General features: G+C 41.5%; 1 protein-coding gene across 1 annotated transcript in view; it reads left to right on the forward strand.

The window, feature by feature from the left end:
* The window catches only part of BAALC (BAALC binder of MAP3K1 and KLF4), a 160,737-nt gene extending 153,405 nt beyond the window's left edge, over positions 1-7,332 (forward strand). The window contains exon 3 of the mRNA XM_077493140.1: positions 2,013-7,332. Within this exon, the coding sequence (XP_077349266.1) occupies positions 2,013-2,123 (111 nt within the window). The 3' untranslated portion in view covers positions 2,124-7,332. The remainder of the gene's footprint in view (positions 1-2,012) is intronic.
* The last annotated feature ends 19,151 nt before the right edge of the window (positions 7,333-26,483 follow it).

Here is a 26,483-nt window from a genome sequence, read left to right on the forward strand (position 1 = left end):
ATACCGTATGAGTAGAACTTATAAATATCAGTTTGACTTGTACTCTCCTATGATATGAACAATAAAATGAATTTATATGTTTTTAGTTTTTTTTTATTGTTATTATCATCATCAAATATGTGTACCTTTTACTTATCATATACTTTTTATATATGCATAGTTTTGTGGAGTGTTTTATGCTAACATGTTATTTAAAGAAATGTTTTTAGACTTCCTAACAATATTTTTAAATTAATTTTTTGAATTGATGCCCTTTTCATAGGATGTCTTTTTTTACTCCTATGTTTGAAGTTTTAGCAGTAATTACCTGGAATGATACACATTATTTTTAATAACCACCTCTCATTATTCTCCTCTGTACTGTTTTATCTAGCTATAGTTTGTGCTACATCATGTATGGTGGCCATTCATCAGGAATAAAAGATCTTTTTCAAAGAAGTCCACACATTTTCTAATCAGTGATTCCTGCATCTTTGTCTTGTTAAAGACTACATCCACTTACGGGTGCATGCCACTTTACGGGCATATTTTTACTATTGATATCTGAAAGCTGCAGTGCTGCTATGGGACTTATTAAGGGAATTTGTGATGATTGTACTTCATGCGCAAATACTGAGTTGCAGATATGTACTTCTGCAGAAAAAGGAACAGAGGTGCCTTAGTCACTTGAGCTCTGAAGAGACTCTCCAATACAGTACAGTGAGTCAGAAGCAGAACATTAAGTAAGATGAAGAGTTGTGTTCAAGAGCACCTTCAGAGTCCAATTTTCCTCCATTTTTTTCTTTTCTTCACACCTACAGGAATTCACATTGATGCATTAAAGCAAACTTGTGAGCATTTTGTTTTCAAAACTATACAATGAGTAGCAGGCACATTTAAGTGCCAGCATGCACCATATTACCTTGGTATATTGGCCCTGCCACCCTGAAAGCCCAAATACCAACACGCTTTGTAGTCTTCTTGCTCTAACTCCACAATGTTTCGCCATGCACCTTATCATTGGTACATCACTGTGATGGACAATCCTATTAACAAAAAAATAAAGGCACATGTTGGAAGAGACTGATTTTTGTAGGTTCTGCAGCTCAGCAAATTCCACAAATATGCTCGGCGGTACAACTTAGAAGTCAAGTCCAGCCAAAATATTTTTGTTATTATAGTGGGAAAGACATGAACCCACAAATAGCAATTCTAATGTACATTTTTAAGAATTGATGATGACCTATAGAATCAATACTCAATTGGGGAAGTGTTTAAATACAGCAAATGTGAGCTGATATAATTAGTGTATAAAAACATACATGCTTTTCTGGGGGGGGGGGGTTGCCTTCCTCTGGATCAACTGTGGGTATAGAATTGGGTATATGGGATTGTATGATATTTTTTATTTTATTTATTTATTAGTTTTTTTTAAGGTGAACTAGATGGACTTGTGTTTTTTTTTCAACATGACTAGCTATGTAACTAACTATGTAACATTCCAAATGTGAGATTAGCTATAACAAGTCCTTCTGTATAATTTCTGCATCATACTGTACATTAACAGTACAGGGTTTTGTTTTTTTACATCTGCCCAATATAAGTGACCAGTTGAAGCCATTTCCCCCATACTGCAAAGCTACAATGCTAACTACAAAGGCTAGCCATACATGATTAATGTTTTTCCTTCAAATACCGGATTGAATAGAAAAGAAAAAAGAGCCTTGAATGCGTGGATGGGGGAATCCTCCCAACTGAGCTATTTTGACAGCTGGGAGCTTTCTCTATCATCTGAATACCATGATCAGTGTTGCCAGCTTTAGCCAGTAGCACTGATTTTTTGGCTGATTATACACAAGTCGACCAATAAATCGAAATTTGATTGGCCCCTACTGAACCAGTTGAGTTTAAATCCATGTATGGCCAGCTTAATTCTGCTCATGTACTGAACTGCATCTGCATCCTTTTTTCTATGTAATGCATCAATTATCTTACTGTCTGTCTCATTATGAACTCATGTTTTATTTCTGCAGGCCAAAAGAGACAGCAAACGGATCCCTAAGAAAGAAGTGACAATCAACTTATCAAAAAACATAAGGCAGATGGATACGGACGGGCGCATTACAGAGAACTGCGTCAATTAGTGCTGATCAGAGGAACCCTAGAGGGACACTTTAAGAATCCTCGGAGCACTTTCATTACAGAGCTGAATGCCATTAGGAGAACAGAATCTTCAGAGATTTAACTAATTATTTTACAGAGGTGTTTTTGGCTCTTTTGCAAGTAGATATACGGAGTGGATGTTAAAAATGGAAAATGAAATAGAGGCCCTTGAAGGAAAAACATTCAGCAGCATTGGGAAGATGGGAGTACGGCACACTTTGGCTATAATCATAGACAAACTGAGGCACGTTGCATATCATTAGGCTTCTATAGATCTTTGTAGTCTAAAGCATCCTTCAGTGAGCGAAGGGGCGATGCTCAGAATTATGCTATCAGTATGAAAAACAAAGCATCTGAGACTTCTTCCTTTAATAAATCTTATTTATATATTCTGCTTTGCCGTGTCTTAGGGAAACAATTGCCTGATAACCAAAAGAGCGGTGCAAGTTTTATATTTTTACTATATTTATTTTTGTTTTTGCTGCTCTTTTTGTTTCGGGAGTTAATAGGAGAGCTTGGTATTGTGATTTGACTACTCCTGTAGGTTGCTGTGTATTTCTCAATGGCTTGAATTCTGCATGCAATAAATGACAACCTTGGACACTAAGCCAAATTTTTCTGCATACAAGAAGCTCATGGTAACACCTTCTATCTGTGACTTCCAAACCTTCATGTGTTTTTAGGATTTCTATTCATGAAAGAAGGTTGGGCAAAGAGTAATATAGAGGTCACTCAGGATGGACCTGTCTAGACATGTTGCCTTTGCATTAATGATGAAAGTCAACATCAGTTGTTCACAACTCTGGTCTACAAGGACCAATATTATAAATAATTATGTTCCATTTTCTCCATGATGATTCATGGAGAGAGTTTGTTTTCTAATAATTTCCCCATTGGGATTAATAACGTATTCTGAATCTACAAAGTCAGTTAATGATAACGTGCCCTTACAGGCTAATATTATTATTCTACCCCCTTATCTCTAATGACTAAAGCCGGCCATAGATATTTTGGTTCAGCAGGGACTGGCCAAGATTTAAATCATCTATGGACAGGCTGATTATACACAAATTGATCCATCAATCGACTGGATCAATCGACTGTACAACCAGCATGTCAGATATTTACATGCGATTATTGCCAGAGGCTATAGCAGCTAACAATAATCATTGTGTTCTCTCGGTAGGGTTAGTTGCCCATGCCGCCCTGGCCAAGAGAACACAATAGCTCCTTGGGAGGGATTACCCCTGACTGTGTTGATGGGTAAATTTTGTAAATTTTCTTTCCTATAACCCAAGGTTGCAGGAAAGAAAATCTCATGATCTTTGGCCTGCCTTAGTCTTCACCTATATTTATTTCCTGTTGTTGCATTGCCTGAAGTCCAGTTCCACCTTTAATCAAACTACCACTTGCCCATTCCCCTCAACCCTCCCAAGTTAACTGAACAATACATCCCACCCCAGTAATTTCTTGGCTCCTTACTGCGGGTGTAGTCTCCTCAGTTGTTTATATTCTCTCCCATTGATATTCAACGCATCATTGGCTGCACTTGTGCAGATCCTCTATATTGCACAATAAAGCTGTCATTTAAAACCTAAGTACATGTTTAATGTCCCTTTAAACAGTTCACTTGGGACAAGTTGACCCAAGCAAACTATCTACTTTACTAACAGGTACATTTCCTGAGCACACTGTATTAACTGTATGTATACTTGAAATACTTGAAAGATCATGAACTTTGTAGGCACCAGGGTCCACCAGATCTTTTAAATTTCATAGTTCTATTACAAAGTTTCTAAAACATAGACATGCATTAAATATCACAATATGAGTACTGCCTGAATTACAGTTACCCTTGTAGAGTATGAGTGCCGGTATCCAGGCATGCTTAGTGTCAGTGGATGGGGCTTATTCAAGCTCTACATGTTTCGCACACCAGCGCTTTCTTGGGAGCGTAGCCTCAGCTACATACAGTATACAGCGTTGTGTTACGGCAGTGGGATAGGGGCTTCCCATTGAACGCCCAGTACAAAATAATCCTAGTAATTAAAGTAGAAAGATATGGGTTTGGGTATCAAACAGCAAGGAAGGAAGATCTATATGTATGATGTCCACAATGGTGCCGTTTTCTGTTTCTTGTAAAATCACTTTCTTTGTGCCACAATATAGGAGGAGTTTAATGCATTGTAAGTTTATCCTTACCTTGGATGTCCAAATTGTTGCAGAATAAACAAGTTAAAAATAACTTTTGGTTTATTCAATCTAAAGTCAGCCTAAAACCTAACTTCATGTGTAATGTCCCTTTAAATAGTTTGTTTGGGCCAAGCTGGCCCAAAGTAACAATTCACTGCACTAAGAGGTGCACTTTCTGGGCACACTGTATTAACTGTATGTAGCCTCAGCTATATACAGTATACAATTCTGTGTTCCAGCAGTGGTATGGGGATTTACCATTCTTCTCCTGGAAGAAAATAGATTTTGGCTGAGCACTGCTCAGCCATTCACAGGAGGTTATATATTCTAAGAATGAATATAAAGCTTTCTCTGATTGGCTGAGGCAGAGAATGTGATGTCATGCGCATGTCTCTCTAGCTCATCCAAAGAGAGGAAGCTTTGTATTCATCCATAGAATACAAAGCTTCCCATGAATGGCTGAGCAGTGCTTAGCCTGGCTCTGTTTTGTTTCAAGAGTGGGATGGCAAGACCCCATCCCACTGCCAGAACACAGAGTTATATACTGTATTAGTTCAGTAAATAGTTCATTTGGGCCAGATTGGCCCAAACAAACTATTTAAAGGGACATTAAAATGTGAAGTTAGGCTTTAAGCTGATCTTAGATCAAACCAACCAAAAGTTCTTCTTGACTTGTCTATACTGCAACAGATTTGGACATTCAATGTAATGGATAAACCTACACTGTAATAAACTCCTATATTGAGGCACAGATAAAGTGATTGTACAATAAACAAATAACTGCACCATTGTGGCCACTGGCCATCATCCATATGGATCTTCTTTCCTTGCTGTTTGACATCTAGTCATATATCTTTCTACATTAATTACTGAGATTAGCCCATATCTGAGGTTATCTTAATTATCTATATCTGTGAGGCATATCTTTAGAGTGGGTAGGCCCAGATTTGGCTCCATATTTGTCACAATCAAGCACTGCAAGGGTTTGTGATCATACACCAAGATTTTTCAACATTTTAACAAATCCTTGTGGTTGCCTAGCAATGGTTACCTTTATTTTCATAAAAAGAAAATGGTCCTGCATCTGTAGGTTAACTACATATGATGTAGAAATGATGTAGAAATTGCGTTTGATCCTGGGGTGCATGATCTAGAGAAACCTGTGCAGGTCCCTGACTGACAGCAGAAATGTACATTGATGTTTGGCTACACCTCTAACACTGTGATTCCAGATGCACAGTTTCTGGGCTAACAGAAGTGATATAATATTAGTTATAGACCCAATTTTACTCTATGAACAGTGTGCTAGCTACTGAACAAGCTGATGTAAATGGACAGGACATTGCCTTTCACTGCACATGGAAGGAGCACTTCCTGTACAGTTCAATGAGTCCTGCAAACAGCATCAGACCAGCAAGTGCATAGCTAGAAACCTATGTACTTTAGCCTTAAGCACAAAAATATAGAAAAATCAAAAGATGAACAATCTTTTACCCCCTAATATTTTGCTAAGGGCCATGGCATATCTGTAATTCCTGTCAGCCATACTGTTGCTGGTGGGTTGTCACTAGTTATAGAATTGCTAAAAAGTACAGCAAGAAAAACTTGCTTCCGCAGTGTCACTCCTTTGCTAGCCAAATTTACAGTGTCAGTCAGAATGTCACTGTTCATTGGCTTATTGAGGGCAGATGGGTATTTCTCTGCCTTTTAAAGCAAACACGTTGCTGGCAAGTTGTTGTCAGTAATAGAATTGCAAGTAAGACATGGCTCTTAAGGCCCAAGCCTGTGTGACTTTTCCACTGCTCTGGTCCTGTTACACAAGCTAAAAGCTGGACTTCAGGCAGATATAGTAGTACCGGTTAATACAGTTATATATTCATGGAAGTCAGTAAATGTATTTAAAAAGCAACTAATGTGCAATTTATCTTGATATCGACCTCCTGTAATCCACCTTACAGATTCATTGAGACTGGGAGAGTCAACACTGTGAGCCAATCAGATTGTGATACAATGCATTTGTGCTGGCAGGAGGAGAGAGAGTGAGCAGTGTGACCATGGCGCATCACTTTGCTGCTGCTCCTGTACTGTCCAGTCAGCAGGATGGGGGTATTTACTTTACCAAGCTGTGATGCTGCTGCTGCTGCATTTGGGGTTGATGATTTGGCTGTCTGGCAGAGATGTCTGTATCACAAGGCTGGCTGAACAGCCTGAACAGTTAGGCCTCATTCACCCAAGCGTACTACAGCATACACCCAAGAAATGGCTGTGTTTACCTGCACGGGGATGCACCAAACATCTGTGGAGTGTTCAGGCACTCCTATGCATGCCAAATGAGACACAGCGGTTGCACGCACCTTGCCTGCACCTTGCCTGCATGAAACACCTGTGCATTCCTGTGTGGGAAAACATTATCCTCTCTTGAAAGTATGCTGTAGTATATCCTTGTGAACAAGGCCATATGTATTTCAAAACTGCGTTGGCTACTTGCCTGGATTTTAGCTTTAAATGGCTCTTCTTGACAAGCCACAGAAAGTCTAAATTCAATGTGCTCCTCTCTATGACCCCTCTTTAAACGAGCCTGCAGTTGAAGAGCTAAAACTTTCAATGTCAGCAGGACGTTTCTGGACTTGAAATTGCCCAGTTTAAGGATTAACAGGTTGCCCATGTCTACTATAAACCCCCTCTTGCACTTAAGGGGTTAAATAACTCTTCTGAAGGGCTATTGTAATGTCAGGATGCATATCAACCAGTGCTGTGAAACATTTGTTTGTATCACTCTTTCATTCTTCCTGTGATTGCCTTTGTGTTGGATTTGTTCTTGCTTTCTTTTCCTTGAATCCTTGATTTCATCTTCTGAACTTAGAGCTCCAATCTTGTATAACAGGGCTACGAGGCAGGTCATTAATCGTTGTGTTCTGTATCTTTCTTTCTAGGATTTGTTTTCATCTTATCCAATGCTTTTATGATATTTTAATAAACTTTCTTCTATTCAGAAAAGTAGTTTGACTCTTGCAATTTATCTGTTCTCCTAATGTGTTTTTTTTTAAAGGTCTTTAAAAAAAAAATAAAAAATCCGCACTTATGAAAGTGATTCTAAAGTCCAAAGGTTTTTTATCTTAATCATTCTATGCATTAAGATAAAAACTTTCTGTGTGCAGCAGCCCCCCTCACCCCCCCTAATACTTACCTGGGCCCCATCTTGATCCAGCAATGGTGCACAAGAGTCTCGGCTGTCCAGGACTGCCCTTCTCATTGACTGTCAGTTTAGCCAATGAGGAGAGAGAAGGGGCAGGGCCGAGCCACAGCTCCTTGCCTGAATGGACACACAAAGCAGCAGCTCGGCTCGGGTGCCCCCATAGCAAGCTGTTTTCTGTGGGGGCCAATGAAATTGGCTCTTTAACACGTGACCGGCTGTGTTCAATCACAGCCGGTCACAGAATGTCAATGTCAAACAAACCGTGGGTTCTCCACCTTACACACCGATCGTGGGTGAGAAGGAGATTGCGGTAACATCTCATTACTGCTTAGTGTACACCAACCACACTGATTACCCCCCCAATAAAGAGGACCTGTCACCACCCATCAAAGTACCTGTCACCAGCCATCAAAGTACCCGTCATCTACCATCAATGTACCTGTCACCACCCATCTGAGTACCCAAGTACCTTAGTACCTGTCACAGTCCATCTGAATACTTGAGTACCTGTCACAGTCCATCTGAGTACCTGAGTACCTGTCACAGTCCATCTGAGTACCTGAGTACCTGTCACAGTTCATCTGAGTACCCAAGTACCCGAGTACCTGAGTACCTGTTACAGTCTGAGTACACGAGTTCCTGAGTACCTGTCACAGCCCATCTGATTACCCAAGTACCTGAGTACCTGTCACAGTTCATCTGAGAACCCGAGTACCTGTCACAGTACATCTGAGTACTCAAGTACCTGAGTACCTGTCACATCCCATCTGAGTACCCAAATATCTGTCACAGTTCATCTGAGTACCTGAGTACCTGTCACAGTCCATCCAAGTACCTGAGTACCTGGGTACCTGTCACAGTTCATCTGAGTACCCGAGTACCTGTCACTGTTCATTTGAGTACATGAGTACCTGAGCACCTGTCACAGCCGACCTGGGTACCTGTCACAGTCCATCTGAGTACCTGTCACAGCCCATCTGAGTACCTGTCACAGCCCATCTGAGTACCTGAGTACCTGTCACAGCCCATCTGAGTACCTGTAACAGCCTATCTGAGTACCTGTCATCGCCCATCAGAGTACCCGTCACCAGGCCATCAGAGTACCCGAGTATCTGTCACCAGGCCATCAGAGTACCCGAGTACCTGTCACCAGGCTATCGGAGTACCCGAGTACCTGTCACCAGGCTATCAGAGTACCCGAGTACCTGTCACCAGGTCATCGGAGTAACTGAGTACCTGTCAACAGCCCATCGGAATAACCGAGTACCTGTCACCAGCCCATCGGAGTAACCGAGTACCTGTCACCAGCCCATCAGAGTACCCGAGCACCTATCTGCAGCCCATCAGAGTTCCCAAGCACCTATCTGCAGCTCATACCTCATAGAATATACGTTGGAGTGTTCGCTTTCCAAAATGGGGTAACTTTCTGGGTAATTCCATTGTGCTCCAGGACCTTCAAAAGTCTAATAGGTAGGAATGAAATGAGTAGTGGAAGGTACTATTTCAATGTTGGGCCTCTGTATGTGGCCAGGCTGTGTAAAAGTCTCACACATGTGGTATCACCATACTCAGAAGGAGTAGCAGAATGTGTTTTGGGGTGTAATTTTTGCTATATACATGATATGTGTTAGAAATATCTTATAAATTGACAACTCTGTGTGGCCAGGCTGTGTAAAAGTCTCAGACATGTGGTATTGCCATACTCGGGAGGAGTAGAAGAATATATTTTGGGGTGTAGTTGGAAGTATGCATATGCTGTGTGTGAGAAATAACTTGTTATTATGACAATTTTGTGAAAAAAAAATTCTTAATTTTCCCAAGAATTGTGGGAAACAATTACAGCTTCAAAAAACTCACTCAACAATACCTTGGACTGTCTACTTTTCAAAAAGGGGTCATTGTGGGGGGGGGGGGGGGGGGGTATTTGTACTTTCCTGACATTTCAGAGCCTCAAGAAATGAGAAATGAGGCTGTCAGTGCATCAGGTATGATCAGATGTGATCAATTTTCAATGATTTGTACCATAGCTTGTAGTCTCACAGAGACTAAATAATATCCACTAATTTGGGTAATTTTTACCAAAGAGATGTAGCAAAGAGATGCAGCAGTATATATTTTGGCCCAAATTGATGAACAAAAATGACTTATTTGCAAAATGTTATCATAGAGACAAAAAAAAAAGTTTTTTTTTGTAAAAAAAAAAAAAATTTCACAAAAAATAAAAAAACAGTGGTGATTAAATACCACCAAAAGAAAGCTCTATTTGTATGAAAAAAATGATAAAAAATGTTGTTTGGGTACAGTGTTGCATGACTGAGTAATTGGCATTCAAAGTGTGAGAGCGCTGAAAGCTAAAAATTGATCTGGGAAGGAAGGGTGTATAAATGCCTTGTATTGAAGTGGTTAAATAACTAACATTTTTTTTTTTTGCAGGAATTCGTAGAAATTCGAGGCACGTATGGCTAGCATAATTGATTTCTTACATTGGGAAAAAACCTAGATGGTAATAAAGCTAGCAGCAGAGCTAGTGAGATAAGACAGAGGGAGAGCTATATACTGGAGGGAGGGATGATAGTCACAGAGGGGGTCGTAAAACTGTAGTATAATGGGTATGGAAACCAATATCTAAATTTAGGCCAAATTTAGGCCTTTAAGAACTAAAACACTATAGAGCCACTGGCTGTATCATGAATAAGTCTTCCAGTATCATCAGCAGTTTCGATGTCAAACGAGAGCTTCGGCTGCCAAGAGCAGTATCTTTTTGTGATCCCATGCGCGTGCGTGTTACTGAGCCAAACGCCACCCGATATAGAAAACTGAGGGGTGTGAAGTAGGATTGCTAAAGTGTTTTATTATACTTCAGGGGGCCCTTGTTATTCAAGCTACAGTGTATCTATATTTACAGGTGCAACAGTTTTACAATTTGATAAAATTTGGTTGAACTAAATTAAATTATGATTTTATAAAAACGAAACATGACATAAATTGGATGCATATATAATTTAGGACATGGACTATGACCAATTCACCAGCTGCATGCTATAGCATAGTCTGGTTTGATAATAAACTGGTTGTTACTATTTTACACATTATGTTACCATGCGTGTATGAAAAAGATACCGTGGGGAAAAGAATTATTTGGTCTCCTGCATATTTTGTAAATTTGCCCACTTACATCATATGTATATTTTAAATGTTAGAGACAGAATATCAACCAAAAATCCATAAAAAGTCCATAATACAAATGTTATAAATTGAGTTGCAGTTCAGTTAGTAAAATAAGTATTTGATCCCCAAGCAGGAGATCTCCCGTTCTGAGCCCTGTTAGAGCCATGTCAGGGGACCGGGACTTAGAAATCCCCTCGGCATTCACAAGTCTTCTTCCCCACTGACAGGACAGGCTATGTGGGTTCTGATTGGTTGGCACTGCCTATGTGACAGCACTGACCAACTAGAATGCTCCGAAAGTCCCTCCTGATGGGGTACGTTTTGGAGATTCAGCTGTGGGGACTTCTAAGCCCCGGGGCTCAGGACGGGAGATTGCCGCAATCCAGGTCAGCGGGACTGAGCGGGTGTGAGGAGGGGGTCCTGTGTAAGTTCACCTTAAGCCCCGTACACACGAGAGAACTTATGTCCGACAGACTTCCGAAGGAGTTCTGCCGGAGTTCTGCCGGAGTTCCGACAGAGTTCTGACGGACTTTTCGACTGAGCGGACTTGGCCACACACAATCACACTAAACTCCGACGGATTCGAACGTGATGACGTACGACTGGACTCGAATAAGGAAGTTCATAGCCAGTAGCCAATAGCTGCCCTAGCGTCGGTTTTAGTCCGTCGGAATAGCATACACACGAGCAAATTTTTTGGAGGGACCGGGTCCGGCGGAGTTCCGTCGGAAAAATTTGAAGCATGTTCCATATTCTAAAGTCCGTCAGACTTTGGCGAATCAAAAGTCCGTTGCAGCCCACACACGATCGAATAGTCTGACGGAATCATTCCGTCGGACTTTGGATGTTCAAAAGTCCGCTCGTGTGTACGCGGCATTACAGATTTTTCTGTAAAGGTGAACTTAACCTTTAAGGTTTCTTGGCTGTCTCTTGGGAACTCGAGGTTTTATCTCCCTCCATACATTTTCTATAAGATTAAGGTCTGGAGACTGGCTAGGCCACACCTTGATCTTAATGTGCTTCTTGAGCCACTCCTTTGTTGCCTTATGTATGTTTTGGGTCATTATCATGCTGGAAGAGCCATTCACAACCAATCTTTAGTGTTCTGGCTGTAGGGAAGACTGTTCTCATCCAAGATTTTAAAATACATGACTCTGCCCATTGGCCCCTCAATGCGGCAAAGGGGACTGTACCTTCAGCAGAGAAACAGCCCCAAAACATAATGTTTCCACCTCCATGCTTGACTGTAGGGATGGTGTTCTTAGGATCATAGTCAACATTTTTCTTCCTCCAAACATGGTGAGTTGAGTTAATGCCATAGAGCTCAAGGGCAATTGATGGTCATTTTGTTTTTATTCCATATGCAAATAAATGCTCCAACCGTTGTCTCCTTTTCACAAAGCTTTTCACTGATCTTGTAGCCCATTCCAATCTTGTGCAGTTCTACAATCTTGTGCCTGACATTCTTTGACAGCTATTTGGTCTTGCCCATGATGGTGAGGTTTGAATGAAAGAAAGAGATTCTGTGAACAGATGTCTTTTGTACACATAACGAGTTGTTGTTAGGAGCACCTTCTTAAATTGACAGGACTAATCTGTGTACCCCATAAGCATCTACTGCAGCCAGTCTGTGGGAGTCAGAATTATTGTTGGTTGGGGATCAAATATTTATTTTACTCACTGAACTGCAACTCAATTTATAACATTTGTTATGTGTTTTTTATTGATTTTTGATTGATATTCTGTCTCTATCATTTAAAATACACATATAACAATTATAGACCCTTCATTTCTTTGTAAGTGGGCAGACTTACAAAATCTGCAGAGGATTAAATAATTATTTGTCACTGTATCGCCATTACATTACCAAATATAAAAAATGACTAGAGCTAAGCTCAGGCTATGGTGTAAGGGAAAATGCCGCTAATGGAGTTTAATGTCTTTGCTGCATTAATAGCTTTTGCAGACTCTACGTGCCAATAATGGTGCTACTAGTTTTACAGCCCCCTGCCTTTGCTTAAGCTATTTGAATAGAATTTATGATTCTCTGCTTGTGATAAATGTGTCTTAGGCTGAATTGCTCTGGTGGTGGTTGTATAAGACATATCTGTCCACCCTAGATGAAAGATCTAAATCTAATCATTAAAAATGAGAGTAACATTGTGTTTAGTATGACCCTCATTTTCCGTACTCAGCTTGAGGTTTATCAGATCTAATTATTGTTACAGGAAGACTTTAAATTTTGGGCTTTAAAGCTCACCATATACAGTATGTTACAATCTTTGTTCAATCGTGTTACATACTGTAGGTTACCAAAAATGTTCAGTCTAATTGTATCCAATCAGGCATCCCTTCACAGTTATTAGTTCTAAAGAAGGTACGTACAATCATCTTGTAACATTTCTGGTGAGTTTAACAGATTTCTGATTGTTATTTTTTATGAAGCAGAGGAAAAATATTTCAATGCTCATATACCCAACCCTTTCATTAGCCAAGCCAAAAGGAAGATTGCTGTGGGTCAAGATTTGACAGAAGACATGTTTTTCCAGTTATATTGGCTTTTGTTCTTTTTTTTACAATCAGACAACAATTTTAGCTCAGTACTGTGGCCCCAACTAAAAGTGAGAGGTGGGAAGCTAGAACCTGGCTGTGTCACAGCATAGAGAGCGCTGAAGCAGTTAATACTCTCTTAGCCCTTGTACACATGGTCAGACAATCTGATGGAAAATTTCCGATCGGACCGTCTGACCACGTGTGGGCTCCATCGGACTGTTTCCGCGGAATATCCAACGGACAACGTTTTAGAGCTGGGCTATAAAACTTTCCGACAACATGATCCGATCGGACTTTGTCCGATCGTTTGTAGAGAATTCCGATCGGACAAAGTGCCACACATGCTCAGATCAAATACCCCCAGACCAAAGCTATTGGCTACTAGCCTGAACGTAGTCCCGTCGTAACAAAATAACGGCATCACGTTCTGAACAATCAGATTTTCTGACAACTTTGCCCGACCATGTGTAGGCAACACCAGTTTCGGACAAAATCCGACGGATTTGGTTGTCGGAATGTCCGACTGTGTGTACAAGGCCTAAAGTGTTTTAGTTTGCAACAAAATACATATAAATGGACTTTCCTTGGGAAACCACTCGTTTTTGCCATCTTTAAAAAAATACAAAACTATTAAGATGATGGTTAATGTGCCCAACCTGGCCACCTTAGAACAATCTTTCTAGCAAAAGATCATTGTATAAGGAACAGCGTCAATCAAGGTTTTAAGTTTTACATGCTGGCCTGAGTGTTCAACGGGAGGAATAACTGGGTTTAAAGAGCAGTGTTGGATGCTAAGGATTCCTCAGCAAGCTTAGTTTTTCTAGAAAGTGATTTGCTATACTTCAATGCACACAGACATATAGAAGATCTAGGCATTCACGCCAAGTAAGCAAATTACAGGCTGCATTCTAGGATGCGCCTGGCAAAGGAGCTTTAGGTTATTTCAGTCCAATATCATAAACCGAGTAAATGAAGAGGAAGGTAAATGCTATGACTGTCTCCTGGGCTTGCTGATGCATAGTTAATTAAAATAATTACCGTATATACTCGAGTATAGGCCGACCCGAATATAAGCCGAGGCCCCCAATTTACCCCCAAAAAAACTGGCAAACTTATTGACTCGTGTATAAGCCGAGGGTGAGACATGCCTGTCCATCCCTGTGTGTGTGTCCGTCCATCCCTGTGTGTCCGTCCATCCCTGTGTGTCCGTCCATCCCTGTGTGTCCGTCCATCCCTGTGTGTCCGTCCATCCATCCCTGTGTGTGTGTGTGTCCATCCATCCATCCATCCCTGTGTGTGTGTGTCTCCATCCATCCATCCATCCCTGTGTGTGTGTGTCTCCATCCATCCATCCATCCATCCATCCCTGTGTGTGTGTGTCTCCATCCATCCATCCATCCATCCATCCCTGTGTGTGTCTCCATCCGTGTGTGTGTGTGTGTGTGTGTGTGTGTGTGTGTGTGTGTGTGTGTGTGTGTGTGTGTGTGTGTGTGTGTGTCCAGCCTACCTTTGTCCCGAGCCTCCGTCCCGTGCCTTGCCTCCTTGCCTCCGTCCCGTGCCGTGCCTTGCCTTGCCTCCTTGCATCCGTCCCGTGTCGTGCCTTGCCTTGCCTTGCCCCCGTCCCGTCCCGTCCCGTGCCGTCCCGTGCCCTCTTCGTCGGCGGCCATTGTAAAGTTCAAAAGCTGCGCCGCCGCCTTCGCCTGTGATAGGCGGAACACTGAATTTCCCAGCAGCCTGTGTTCCGCCTATCACAGACGTCGTATCATCCTCGTCCGTAGTACGAGGATGATACGACGTCCGTGATAGGCGGAACACAGGCTGCTGGGAAATTCAGTGTTCCGCCTATCACAGGCGAAGGCGGAGCCGGAGGCGCGGCTTTTGAATAGAATGGCCGCTGTCTGTCTGCTCGACACGCTGATCGAGCGGGCAGACAGCGATGACTCGAGTATAAGCCGAGGGGGGCACTTTCAGCCTCAAAAAAGAGGCTGAAAATCTCGGCTTATACTCGAGTATATACGGTATGATGTTGACACATATTGCGTAGCTATCATAGAAGCCATCGGAGATACTCAGATTGTTTGTAAATTGCTTGATATTTTTTTTAGCGAAAGCTCTTGAAAAGCAGCAGTGGAATCAGAACTAAATGTAAAAATCTATCACTGGCATTCTGTTTTCCTTTGGCATAGTTTGGTGATGGGTAAGACTTGGACAGACTCCCTAGGTGCATGGGTATCTGACGTGAGCCATTTAAGTGTGCGTTTAAATGGCAGCACAGAAGGTTCCAAACATCGCTTGTAGACTCATTGTCATTCAGCCCAAAAGACAGATGACTTCTGGGGAATACAGGACATCATGGCCCTGTCCCCTGAGGGGGCATTAATACAGTGGTCTGCATTCACATACATACATCAGAGTGCTGCTGTCTGCATCATTGAGGAACGCTGAATGGGTAACCTTGAATTTAAAAACCTACTCTGGCCACAGTAAAAACTTACCAAATACCAAGCCTCAAAATTTACAACTGTGATCAATTGGGCATTCTTTACTTCCCTCTTCTGTCTACCTCTGCACTACATCTGAAGGTAAAGGGGATGCTGGGAGGAGTAAAAAAAAAACATATATGGGAGATAGAATACAGCCTCCAATAGCTCATTTTGGCATTTGATTTTACTATACGAATTACCTGATACAATGGACGGAGCTTGTATAAAATAGCATTCCTGTGTTTCCTAGGGCAGTCACAATACAGTCACAAGCCCTGGTATTACTGAAGAGCACTAAACTACATTTAAAACTGCTTTGTTTCTGGGTGGCAGTGTTGTGTTCAAGAATGCCAAATCCCACACCTGAAAACTGTTTTTTTTTTGTTTTGTTTTAAAAAAAAAACGGCAAAAACCTTTATTCTAACAATAGAAAAAACATTTATTCAAACTAATTTGATAAGGACTTTATATTTAGAGATTGTATTAATGCATGTCCTTTCACATGCATATCATACTCAGGTCAGCAGATATCCATTTACATCAATGGTTTAGTGTGGGGAGGGGGGGCTGCTTGTGACCTGCTTTGCATTGGGCCCTTTGGACGCAGTAGCTCCTTGTGTGATGTTTTTTGTTGTAGGCAAAGCAGGCAAAATGCAACATTTTTCCTGAATTTTGAATTTGAACAAATGCATTTAACAATGTTAGGTTTGAATGCAAAAGGCAATATTCTGCAGCTCCTCTTCTACAGTTTGATTAAAAACACATCAAAAGCTAAAGTAAAATACATGCATAAACTCTGCTTGAATATGTGACTGTGTGCTTCAAGAGTGACGGTCGTTCCATAAGGGACGCAGGGGCACCGCCCCTCTAGTTTGCATCCGCCCCCCCTGGTTTGCATAATGTAATAATTGAACAATTTATTTTTAAATAACTGATAATATGATTAACTTTTTTTAACATCTAAAATTGTTAGTCATATTATCATTTATTTTAAAATCAATCGTTCTAGGTTTCTATTAGGTCTGTAATTTTTTTTTACAAGCATGTGATTAGAGCCTGAGGCTCTAATTGACTTGTTTTATGTTGTCCTAGTGGCACACAGCACTGCGCCCAGAACCCTCCCACTTTGTAACTTTAGCCAATCATATTCGCCATTGGTTTCCAGCTTCTTCTTCTGGCCAATCAGGACAGGACCAGATTCTGATGACGTAATTTCTATGCGCCAAGTTGATATGCACGGTGTGCTACGCTGATCCACAGGTGGAGCTCATGCCAACCCTAGAAATTGGGTCTTGCTGTTCTCACCATTTGTGTGGGTCAGGGAGAGGATTTCTAAAGTTGTAACCTTGTTGTAAGTTGTAACCTTGTAGCAAGATTCAACAAACTATTCTGGAACATTTTTTACACTATGAGGATCTCCAGTTTCTTTCTTATTTTTCATATTACTTATTAAGAGACCTCAACGTTGGAACTACGGGATATCATGAGGAGGGATTTGGGGATTGGTTTGTTCTTTTCCTCCTTCAGTCACTGACACCATCAAGCTTGATTTGACTCCTCTTGCCATATGGCAAATAGGGTCAACTACGTCCGGTGAGTAGGAATTTCTATCATATCCTGCACTGATGTCCGATTGGAATATTTTGCGATTTGCTGTCCGTGTTGCACATCATCCATCATGGTCCATCATCACTAAGATGATTCTATACACTTGGAAGGACTTTTTCTAGTGAACGTCAAAAAAACATTTTCTACAGAGTTTATATTTATACTATATTATTGTTTGGATAAATGTGTTTGTTAGATCACATGTATTGCATCAATTTAACTTTTTTAGTTCACATGAAATGTATTTAACCACTTCCCGACCAGCGCACGACGATGTACGTCGACAGAATGGCACGGGCAGGCATATTGGCGTACAGGTACGTCCAATATTCGATGCCGCCCTGCCATCGGGAGCGCGCCGCCGGCGGCGCGCTCCCGCGCTGGTCGGGACCCCCGTGAGTCCGGTCGCGGGACTCGATCGCCGCGGGCATCCCCGCGATTGTCTCACGGAGCGGCCGAATAGAGCAAATGCTGTGTAAACAACATTTGTCTATTCTGCCTAGCAACTAGTGACGCTGATCTCTGCTCCATGTGATTGGAGCAGAGATCAGTGTACACTAAATGAAAGCCCAACCCCCCCACAGTTAGTAACACTCCCCTAGGAACACTTAACCCCTACACTGCCACCCACTGGTTAACCCTTTCACTGCCAGTGTCATTTACACAGGAATCACTGCATTTATATAGCAGTGATTACTGTATAAATGACAATGGTCCCAAAAATGTGTCAAAAATGTCCGATGGGTCCCCCACAATGTCGCAGTCACAATAAAAATCGCTGATCGCCGCCATTACTAGTAAAAAAAAAAGAATAAAAAATTATTAATAAAAATGCTATAAAACTATCCCTATTTTGTAAACGCTATAACTTTTGCGCAAACCAATCAATAATCTCTTATTGCGATTTTTTTTACCAAAAATATGTAGAAGAATACGTATCGGCCTAAACTGAGGGAAAAAAATGTTTTTTTATATATTTTTGGGGGATATTTATTATAACAAAAAGTAAAAAATAATGCGTTTTTTTCAAAATTGGCGCTCTATTTTTGTTTATAGCGCAAAAAATAAAAACCGCAGGGGTGATCAAATACCACCAAAAAAAAAGCTCTATTTGTGGGAAAAAAAGGACGTCAATTTTGTTTGGGAGCCACGTCGCACGACCGCGCAATTGTCAGTTAAAGCGACGCAGTGCCGAATCGCAAAAAGTGGTCTGGTCTTTGACCAGCAAATTGGTCCGGTCTGAAAGTGGTTAAATGTAATTCTTTATTCACCTTATTATCCAATTTTGTTAGAACAGAGTAGCCAGTAGGGATGAGCCGAACACCCCCCGGTTTGGTTCGCACCAGAACTTGCGAACGACCCCCACGTTCGAAACGAACGTTAGAACCCCATTGAAGTCTATGGGACTCAAACGTTCGAAATGGAAAGTGCTAATTTTAACGGCTAATATGCAAGATAGTGTCCTAAAAAGGGTTTGGGGACCTGCCTCCTGCCTCAGGGGACATGGGTCACTGCAAAAAAAAGTTTTAAAAACTGCCGTTTTGGCGGGAGCACTGATTTTAATGACGATTAAAGTGAAAAAAAAGGTGAAATATTCCTTTAAATATGGTGCCTGGGGGGTGTCTGTAGTATGCCTGTGAAGTGCCACGTGTTTCCCGTGTTTGGAACAGTCCCTGCACAAAATGACATTAAACGGAAATAACACCATTTAAAACTGCTTGCGGTTTTAATGTTATATCTGGTTCCTGCAATATGGTTGAAAATCATTCAGAAAAATTGCATGGGTAGCCCTCCCTGCCCATTACCAACCTATTTGGGTCTTGTACGCATATTAAGGGGAACCCCGTACCCATATTAAAAAAAGGAAATGCATGTGGCCCGCAGGCCCTATATACTCAGAACAGCAGTATACAGGCGGTGCAAACAAGACAGGGACTGTGTAGGTTTGTTGTGTTAAGTTGAATCTGTTTGTAATTTTCAACCGGTACATTTTTAAAGTGTAGCTCCAGTCAAACAAACAATTTTTAAGCTTTTTGGAAAACATAGGGAAGGGTTATCACCCCTGTATAATTTGTTTTGTCGTCCATCTTTTTTCATCTCACTTGCTGCTGTCTCCTTGCGTTTGCAAGTAGGAGATGTTTGTAAGTTGGATGTTTGAAAGTAGGGGTCTGCCCTATATTATAGCGGTATGTACTGGGTACAGAGCACGCAGACAGCACGCACTATCTCCTAACACTACTGACTGCAAGCTCTATTATTAACCACTTGACCACTGGGCACTTAAACACCCTTAATAACCAGACCAATTTTCAGCTTTCGCTGCCCTCACATTTTGAATGACAATTACTCAGTCATGCAACACTGGACCTATAGGAAATGTTTGTCCTTTTTTTCACACAAATAGAGCTTTCTTTTGGTGGTATTTAATCACCTCTCAGTTTTTAATTTTTTGTGCTATAAAAGAAAAAAGACCGAAAATTCTGCGAAAAAATGAATTTTTCTTCGTTTCTGTTATAAAATTTAGCAGATTAGTAATTTTTTCTTCATAAATTTTGGCCAAAATTCATACTACTACATATCTTTGGTAAAAATAAGTACAAATTGGTGGATATTATTTGGTCTTTGTGAAAGTTATAGAGTCCACAAGCTATGGTGCCAATATCTGAAAATTGATCACACCTGAAGTACTGACGGCCTATTTCCTTTTTTTTTTTTTTTCCACAAAATTGTCATATTATCAGGTTATTTCACACACACAGCATATGCATACCAAAAGACCCTGGAGAATACAATGGTGGTCGTTGCAAATTTTTATCTCACACGGTATTTGCACAGCAATTTTTCAAACGCGTTTTTTGGGGGGGAAAAACAGTTTTGTGCTTAAAAAACAAACAAAAAAAACAGTAAAGTTAGCCCAATGTTTGCATAAAGTGAAAGATGAAGTTATGCTGAGTAAATAGATATCAAACATGTCACTCTTCAAAATTGCACATGCCCGTGGAATGGCGCCAAACGTCGCTACTTAAAAAATCCCCATAGGCGACGCTTACATTTTTTTTTACTGGTTACATGTTTTGAGTTGCAGAGGAGGTCTAGGACTAGAATTATTGCTCTCGCTCTAACGTTCTCGGCGATACCTCACATGTGTGGTTTGAACACCGTTTTCATATGTGGGCGGGGCTTACGCATGCGTTCGCTTCTGCATGCGAGCACATGGGGACATGGGCGCTTTAAAAAAAAATTTTTTTTTTTTTATTGTTCATTTTACTTTATTTATTTTAGTTTGACATTTTTTTCCCAAAAAATATATTTTTGATCACTTTTATTCCTATTACAAGGAATGTAAACATCCCTTGTAATAGGAATATGGGGTGACAGGTCCTCTTTACAGTGAAATCTGGGGGTCAATATGACCCCACATCTCACCTCTAGGCTGGGAAGCCTGAAATAAAAAATAAAAAAAGATTCTGGCTTTGATCGTACTGGCGAGTTGGTAGAAGCACCGGAGGGCGGTGAGGGGTGGGGGGCGTCTATGGCTGGGTATTTCAGGGTATCACTGAGTATGGCTGGGTATCTCCGAGTATGGCTGGGTATGGCAATTTATGGCAGGGTATTGCAGAGTATTGGCGGGGTATTGGCGGGGTACTACAGAGTAATAGCAGGGTACTGCAGAGTATTGGGGGGTACTCCAGAGTAATGGCAGGGTACTGCAGAGTAATGGGGGTTACTGCAGAGTAATGGGGGGTACTGCAGAGTAATGGCAGGGTACTGCAGAGTAATGGCAGGGTACTGCACTGCAGAGTAATGGCGGGGTACTGCAGAGTAATGGCGGGTACTGCAGAGTAATGGCGGGTACTGCAGAGTATTGGGGGGTACTGCAGAGTAATGGCAGGGTACTGCAGAGTAATGGCAGGGTACTGCACTGCAGAGTAATGGCGGGGTACTGCAGAGTAATGGCGGGTACTGCAGAGTATTGGGGGGTACTGCAGAGTATTGGGGGGTACTGCAGAGTAATGGGGGGTACTGCAGAGTAATGGCAGGGTACTGCAGAGTAATGGGGGGTACTGCAGAGTAATGGCAGGGTACTGCAGAGTAATGGCAGGGTACTGCACTGCAGAGTAATGGCGGGGTACTGCAGAGTAATGGCGGGGTACTGCAGAGTAATGGCAGGGCACTGCAGAGTATGCACTGATATTGCAGAGTATTGGCAGGGAATTGAGGGGTTAAATTCGGTGAGCAGCGATGTGGGCACTGCAGATGCAGCCCACATCGCTGCTGACACCGATCTCTTTCCCCTCCGCTGTACCGATTGGTACAGAGAGGGGAGGGAGGAACCGGCGTCATAACATGACGCCGGTTTGTTTACAAGTGATCACTCCGTCATTTGACGGAGCGATCACGTGGTAAACGGCCGCGACGAGCGTCCGTTTACCGTGATCCGTGATTCACGGATGCTCTCGAGTGCGCGCCCCAGGGGGCACGCGAGAGCAGAATTCTGGGAGGCCGTTAATTAACGGCCTCTCAGAGTTAAACAACCGCCCTGAAGCCGTTAATCGGCAATGGGCAGTTGTTAAGTGGTTAAAGCTAGATCACTAGCTATATAGGTGAGGTGAATATAGTGGTGTATACTGCGGTCAGGGCACAGACAACAACCACTACACAGCAGCAAGATAGGAAATCAGCCAAAAACGATCGGTGTGTACTGTGTTGAAGGTACACAGAACACCCACTGCTTCAGATGCTAACACACTACACGAGGCCGCCTCAAAGGCGGCCTTATATAGTGTGGGGCGTGCACTACACAGCCTGAGCTATGATTGGCCACAGGCAGGATGCCTGTGGCCAATCATGGCTCTCCTCGCTGCTGGCGCTACGATTGGCCAAGCATGCGGGGTCACAGTGCATGCTTGGCCAATCATAAGCCAGCAATGCACTGCGCCACCGCAGTGCATTGTGGTCCGCGCGCGCCACTCGAATTTTGACGCGAACGGCCCAAACGTTCGGAATTCGCCGAACGGCCGAACAGCCAATGTTCGAGTCGAACGTACGTTCGACTCGAACACGAAGCTCATCCCTAGTAGCCAGCACTGTTTATTCACATGCAGTCACTCTGGTGCATAATTTAATAATTGGAGTCATCCTAGTGGATCACTTAACACTAGGACTGTTACTGATTAAAATTTTCGTGTTCGATTTTTTTAATCGGTTAATTGACTCATTTTGATTAATTATAACGCACATACAGATCCAACTACTTTTAGCTTATCTCCTTGCATTGCAACTCTTCATTAGTCAGTGGTAAATGTGGTATACACTATATACAATCACGAGACACTAGTTAGTTTCTACAATCCATGACTTTACTTCACAGTTCACAAAAATACATTTTAAATTCAAACTGTAGCACTGACGTAAGTAATTTTTTTTTTCCACAGTTGCGTGACAATCCCTCCACCTCCGGTCTAACTAATCACTCTCACCTTATGGCATGGACCCCTGTGCAAACAGGTGGTCATGCAAGCGGGTATCAAAAGGGTTAACACGGACCATAAACTTCTCTCACGTCTCCTTAGATCTCAGCAAGGACGCCAGGTCATGGGTAGAAAGAAAAGATCTAAGTGCTCACCGCTTAAGTATGAGATTAAATTTTTGTGTTCAAACACAAACTACTCACATAAAGAAGATAAAAACATAGCATGTAAAGCCGACAATCGTGTTAGTTCCATAGGGAAGCAGTGGGTGACATAATGCGTTGCTCCTCCCCCGTACATGTTACGTTCAATCAGAATATCAACGTCACCAGACTGCTCCCCCCTTTTCTTCGTTAGCAGAAGGAGGCACTTGGGGAAGGGCGAGGAGTCCAGTGACATCGATGTCGGTGAGGTCACCGGATCTACGATGGAACTCCCTGAAGACCCAGAAACCGGCGGAGAGGTGAGTACCGATCAAAAGAATTTTGATCCATCAAAAAAATTGTATCGATTAATCGAGGAAATAATCTTTAATTTCCACAGCCCTACTTAACACTGTACTTACTTGCTTGTTTGCTACAGCAGCTGCTACATAGCAGATTTGATTTAATTTAATTTAATGCTCTCTTTTGGTGCGAGTGTACAGTATCTCACAAAAGTGAGTACACCCCTCAAATTTTTGTAAGTATTTTATTATATCTTTTCATGTGACAACACTGAAGAAATTACACTTTGTTACAATGTAAAGTAGTGAGTATACAGCTTGTATAACAATGTACATTTTCTGTCCCCTCAAACTAACTCAACACACAGCAATTGATGTCTAAACCGCTGGCAAAAAAAGTGAGTACACGTTTGTCCAAATTGGGCCCAAAGTTTCAATATTTTGTATGGCCACCATTATTTTCCAGCACTTGCTTAATCCTCTTGGGCATGGAGTTCACCAGAGCTTCACAGGTTGCCACTGGAGTCCTCTTACACTTCTCCATGACAACATCGCGGAGCTGGTGGATGTTAGATACCTTGTGCTACTCCACCTTCCATTAGGGTTTAGGTCTGGAGACATGCTTGGCCAGTCCTTCACCTTTACCTTCAGCTTCTTTAGCAAGGCAGTGGTCATCTTGGAGGTGTGTTTGGGGCCGTTATGTTGGAATACTGCCCTGTGGCCCTGTCTCCGAAGGGAGGGGATAATCGACCACAGCGAGGCCTGTTCTGAGTGGAACCTGTCCTGTTAAACCGCTGTATAGTCTTGGCCATCGTAATGCAGTTCAGTTTCAGGATCTTGGCAATCTTCTTATAGCCTATGCCATCTTCATGTAGAGCAACAATTCTTTTTTTCAGATCCTTAGAGAGTTTCTTTGCCATGAGGTGCCATGTTGAACTTCCAGTGACCAGTAAGAGAGCGAGAGCGATAACACCAAATTTAACACACCTGCTCCCAATTCACACCTGAGACCTTCTAACACTAACAAGTCACATGACACGAGGGAGGGAAAATGGCTAGTTGGGCCCAATTTGGACATTTTCACTTAGGTGTGTACTCACTTTTGTTGCCAGCGGTTTAGACATTAATGGCTATGTGATGAGTTTTTTTAAAGGAACAGCAAATTTACACTGTTATACAAGCTGTACACTTACTACTTTACATTGTAGCAAAGTGTAATTTCTTCAGTGCTGTCACATGAAAAGGTATAATAACATATTTACAAAAATGTGAGGGGTGTACTCACGTTTGTGAGATACTGGGGGTTATTTACGAAAGACAACTCCATTTTGCACTGCAAGTGCACTTGGAAGTGCAGTTGCTCTAAATCTAAGGAGTAGATCTGAAATGAGTGGAAGCTCTGCTGATTTTATCATCCAATCATGTGCAAGCTAAAATGCTGTTTTTTATTTTCCTTGTATGTCCCTCTCGGATCTACAGTGACTTTACTTCCAAGTGCACTTTCAGGGAAAAGTGGATTTTCCTTTAGTAAATAACCCCCACTGTGTATACTTTGGTATATTTAGCATTCACAATCAGGACAGGAGGCTGAAGATATGCAAAACGGGAAAGAAGACAGGGCTAACACTGAAGCCACTGCGGCGGGAATCAGGGGAGCCGTGACCACTGGAGGGCTCCATTTGTAGTGTAAGTGCAGACCTGGAGGAGTTTATTCGCGCTCCCCCACATTTTTTTTTGCACCAGCCACTACTGCCTTCAAGCATAAGTTCAACATTTTGCCCTCTATTGCACACTATGATAAATAAGTCCTATAGGAAAACATCAACTACTTTGTAAAAACACAATAACGTCATGCATCGTAAACAAGTGCAGCTTGGTAATTTTCTTCCTGTAGAAGAGGCAATTGAGTTATGATTGTAGGAACATTTCGAACTAAGCATCTTCGTCTTTGCCTTGCATGAGTCAGGTTTGCGGGGAGCTATTTTTATTAGTTTCAGCAAATTCTGTTGTGTAGTCGTATTTGTGTGACCTTAATATTACCAATGTAATTTAACCCTGTGGAAATTAAAGATGATTCACCAAGAAATGTGTTTATAATTTTGTTTTGTTTTTGTTTTTCAGAATTGAATCTTGGCTAAAAGTGTTTTTCAAAGATATTAAAGATTCTAAAAAATGATGGCAAGCTGATATGTAATCACAATGCAACTGCCTTACAGCTACTTAGAAAATTCAAAGGTATTGTCATCTATAAGAAAAAAAGGGGGACAAGGAGGGTACCACGTCTATATAAAGCTATACTTAAAAGATTAGGATTATTGACAGGGACTTTATAGGTACCAGAAAGGAATACAATTTAATTGAAAAATAATTAATTTATTAAAACTGTGTATATAAAGACAATGAACAATAAAAGAAATGATGATCGACTCTCAAATATAAAAGCCACATATAATATGTGTATACAGTCCCTATTGCTGCTTGGACAAGGCTGGTCGACGTTTTGCTTTCGCTTGTCCAGGACCCACTTGCTATATAACAAACAAAGGGATTCTGTGTAAGAAATGGGAAATAATCATATTTCATATATGGACAATTTGGCACATGAACACATAACTCATATGTGAAGCATGATAATGATGGAAACCACTCACATAAAAACAGGAGCACTTTCATACATGTGACATGCCCCATGCCGTCCAGGTCATCTGCACAGTACCAAAGGCACACAGATAATCAATCAAAGATCTACTTTGTATAAAAAAGATGCATACTATAAATAACCAGCAAAAGCTAGGGAGATAGAATATTTAGACGAATAATCCAACATTAGATTTAGTATATACTCACTCGGCTATGAGTATGCCACAAGTAACGGAATAGGGCCTACAGGTGTGCGAATATTGGTCATGGGGACTCAAGATGGTATAACACTTACTGTAGAAAATAAGCAAATGACTACCTGCTAATAATACTACCACCACCATATGCGAATGAAAAAATTACCTCTAAAGGGCGATGAAATCTCGCTATATGTCTTGAAAAGTTTATATCCAGAAAATACAACAAATAACCATCTAGAAAGAATAACAGATGAGACAATTGCAGTTTATATTAATGGGGAAAAAAGAAAAAGAAAAAAATATATATTGATAGCTTGGTACAAAATGCCTAAATACAGGCTTACCAGAAATCAACTGGTCAGTGAGTTTGGAGTTCTATACCGG

The sequence above is a fragment of the Lithobates pipiens genome, unplaced genomic scaffold (assembly GCF_037356315.1).
Source record: "Lithobates pipiens isolate NorthernLeopardFrog02 unplaced genomic scaffold, aLitPip1_a1.2 Scaffold_19, whole genome shotgun sequence".
NCBI classification, from domain to species: domain Eukaryota; kingdom Metazoa; phylum Chordata; class Amphibia; order Anura; family Ranidae; genus Lithobates; species Lithobates pipiens.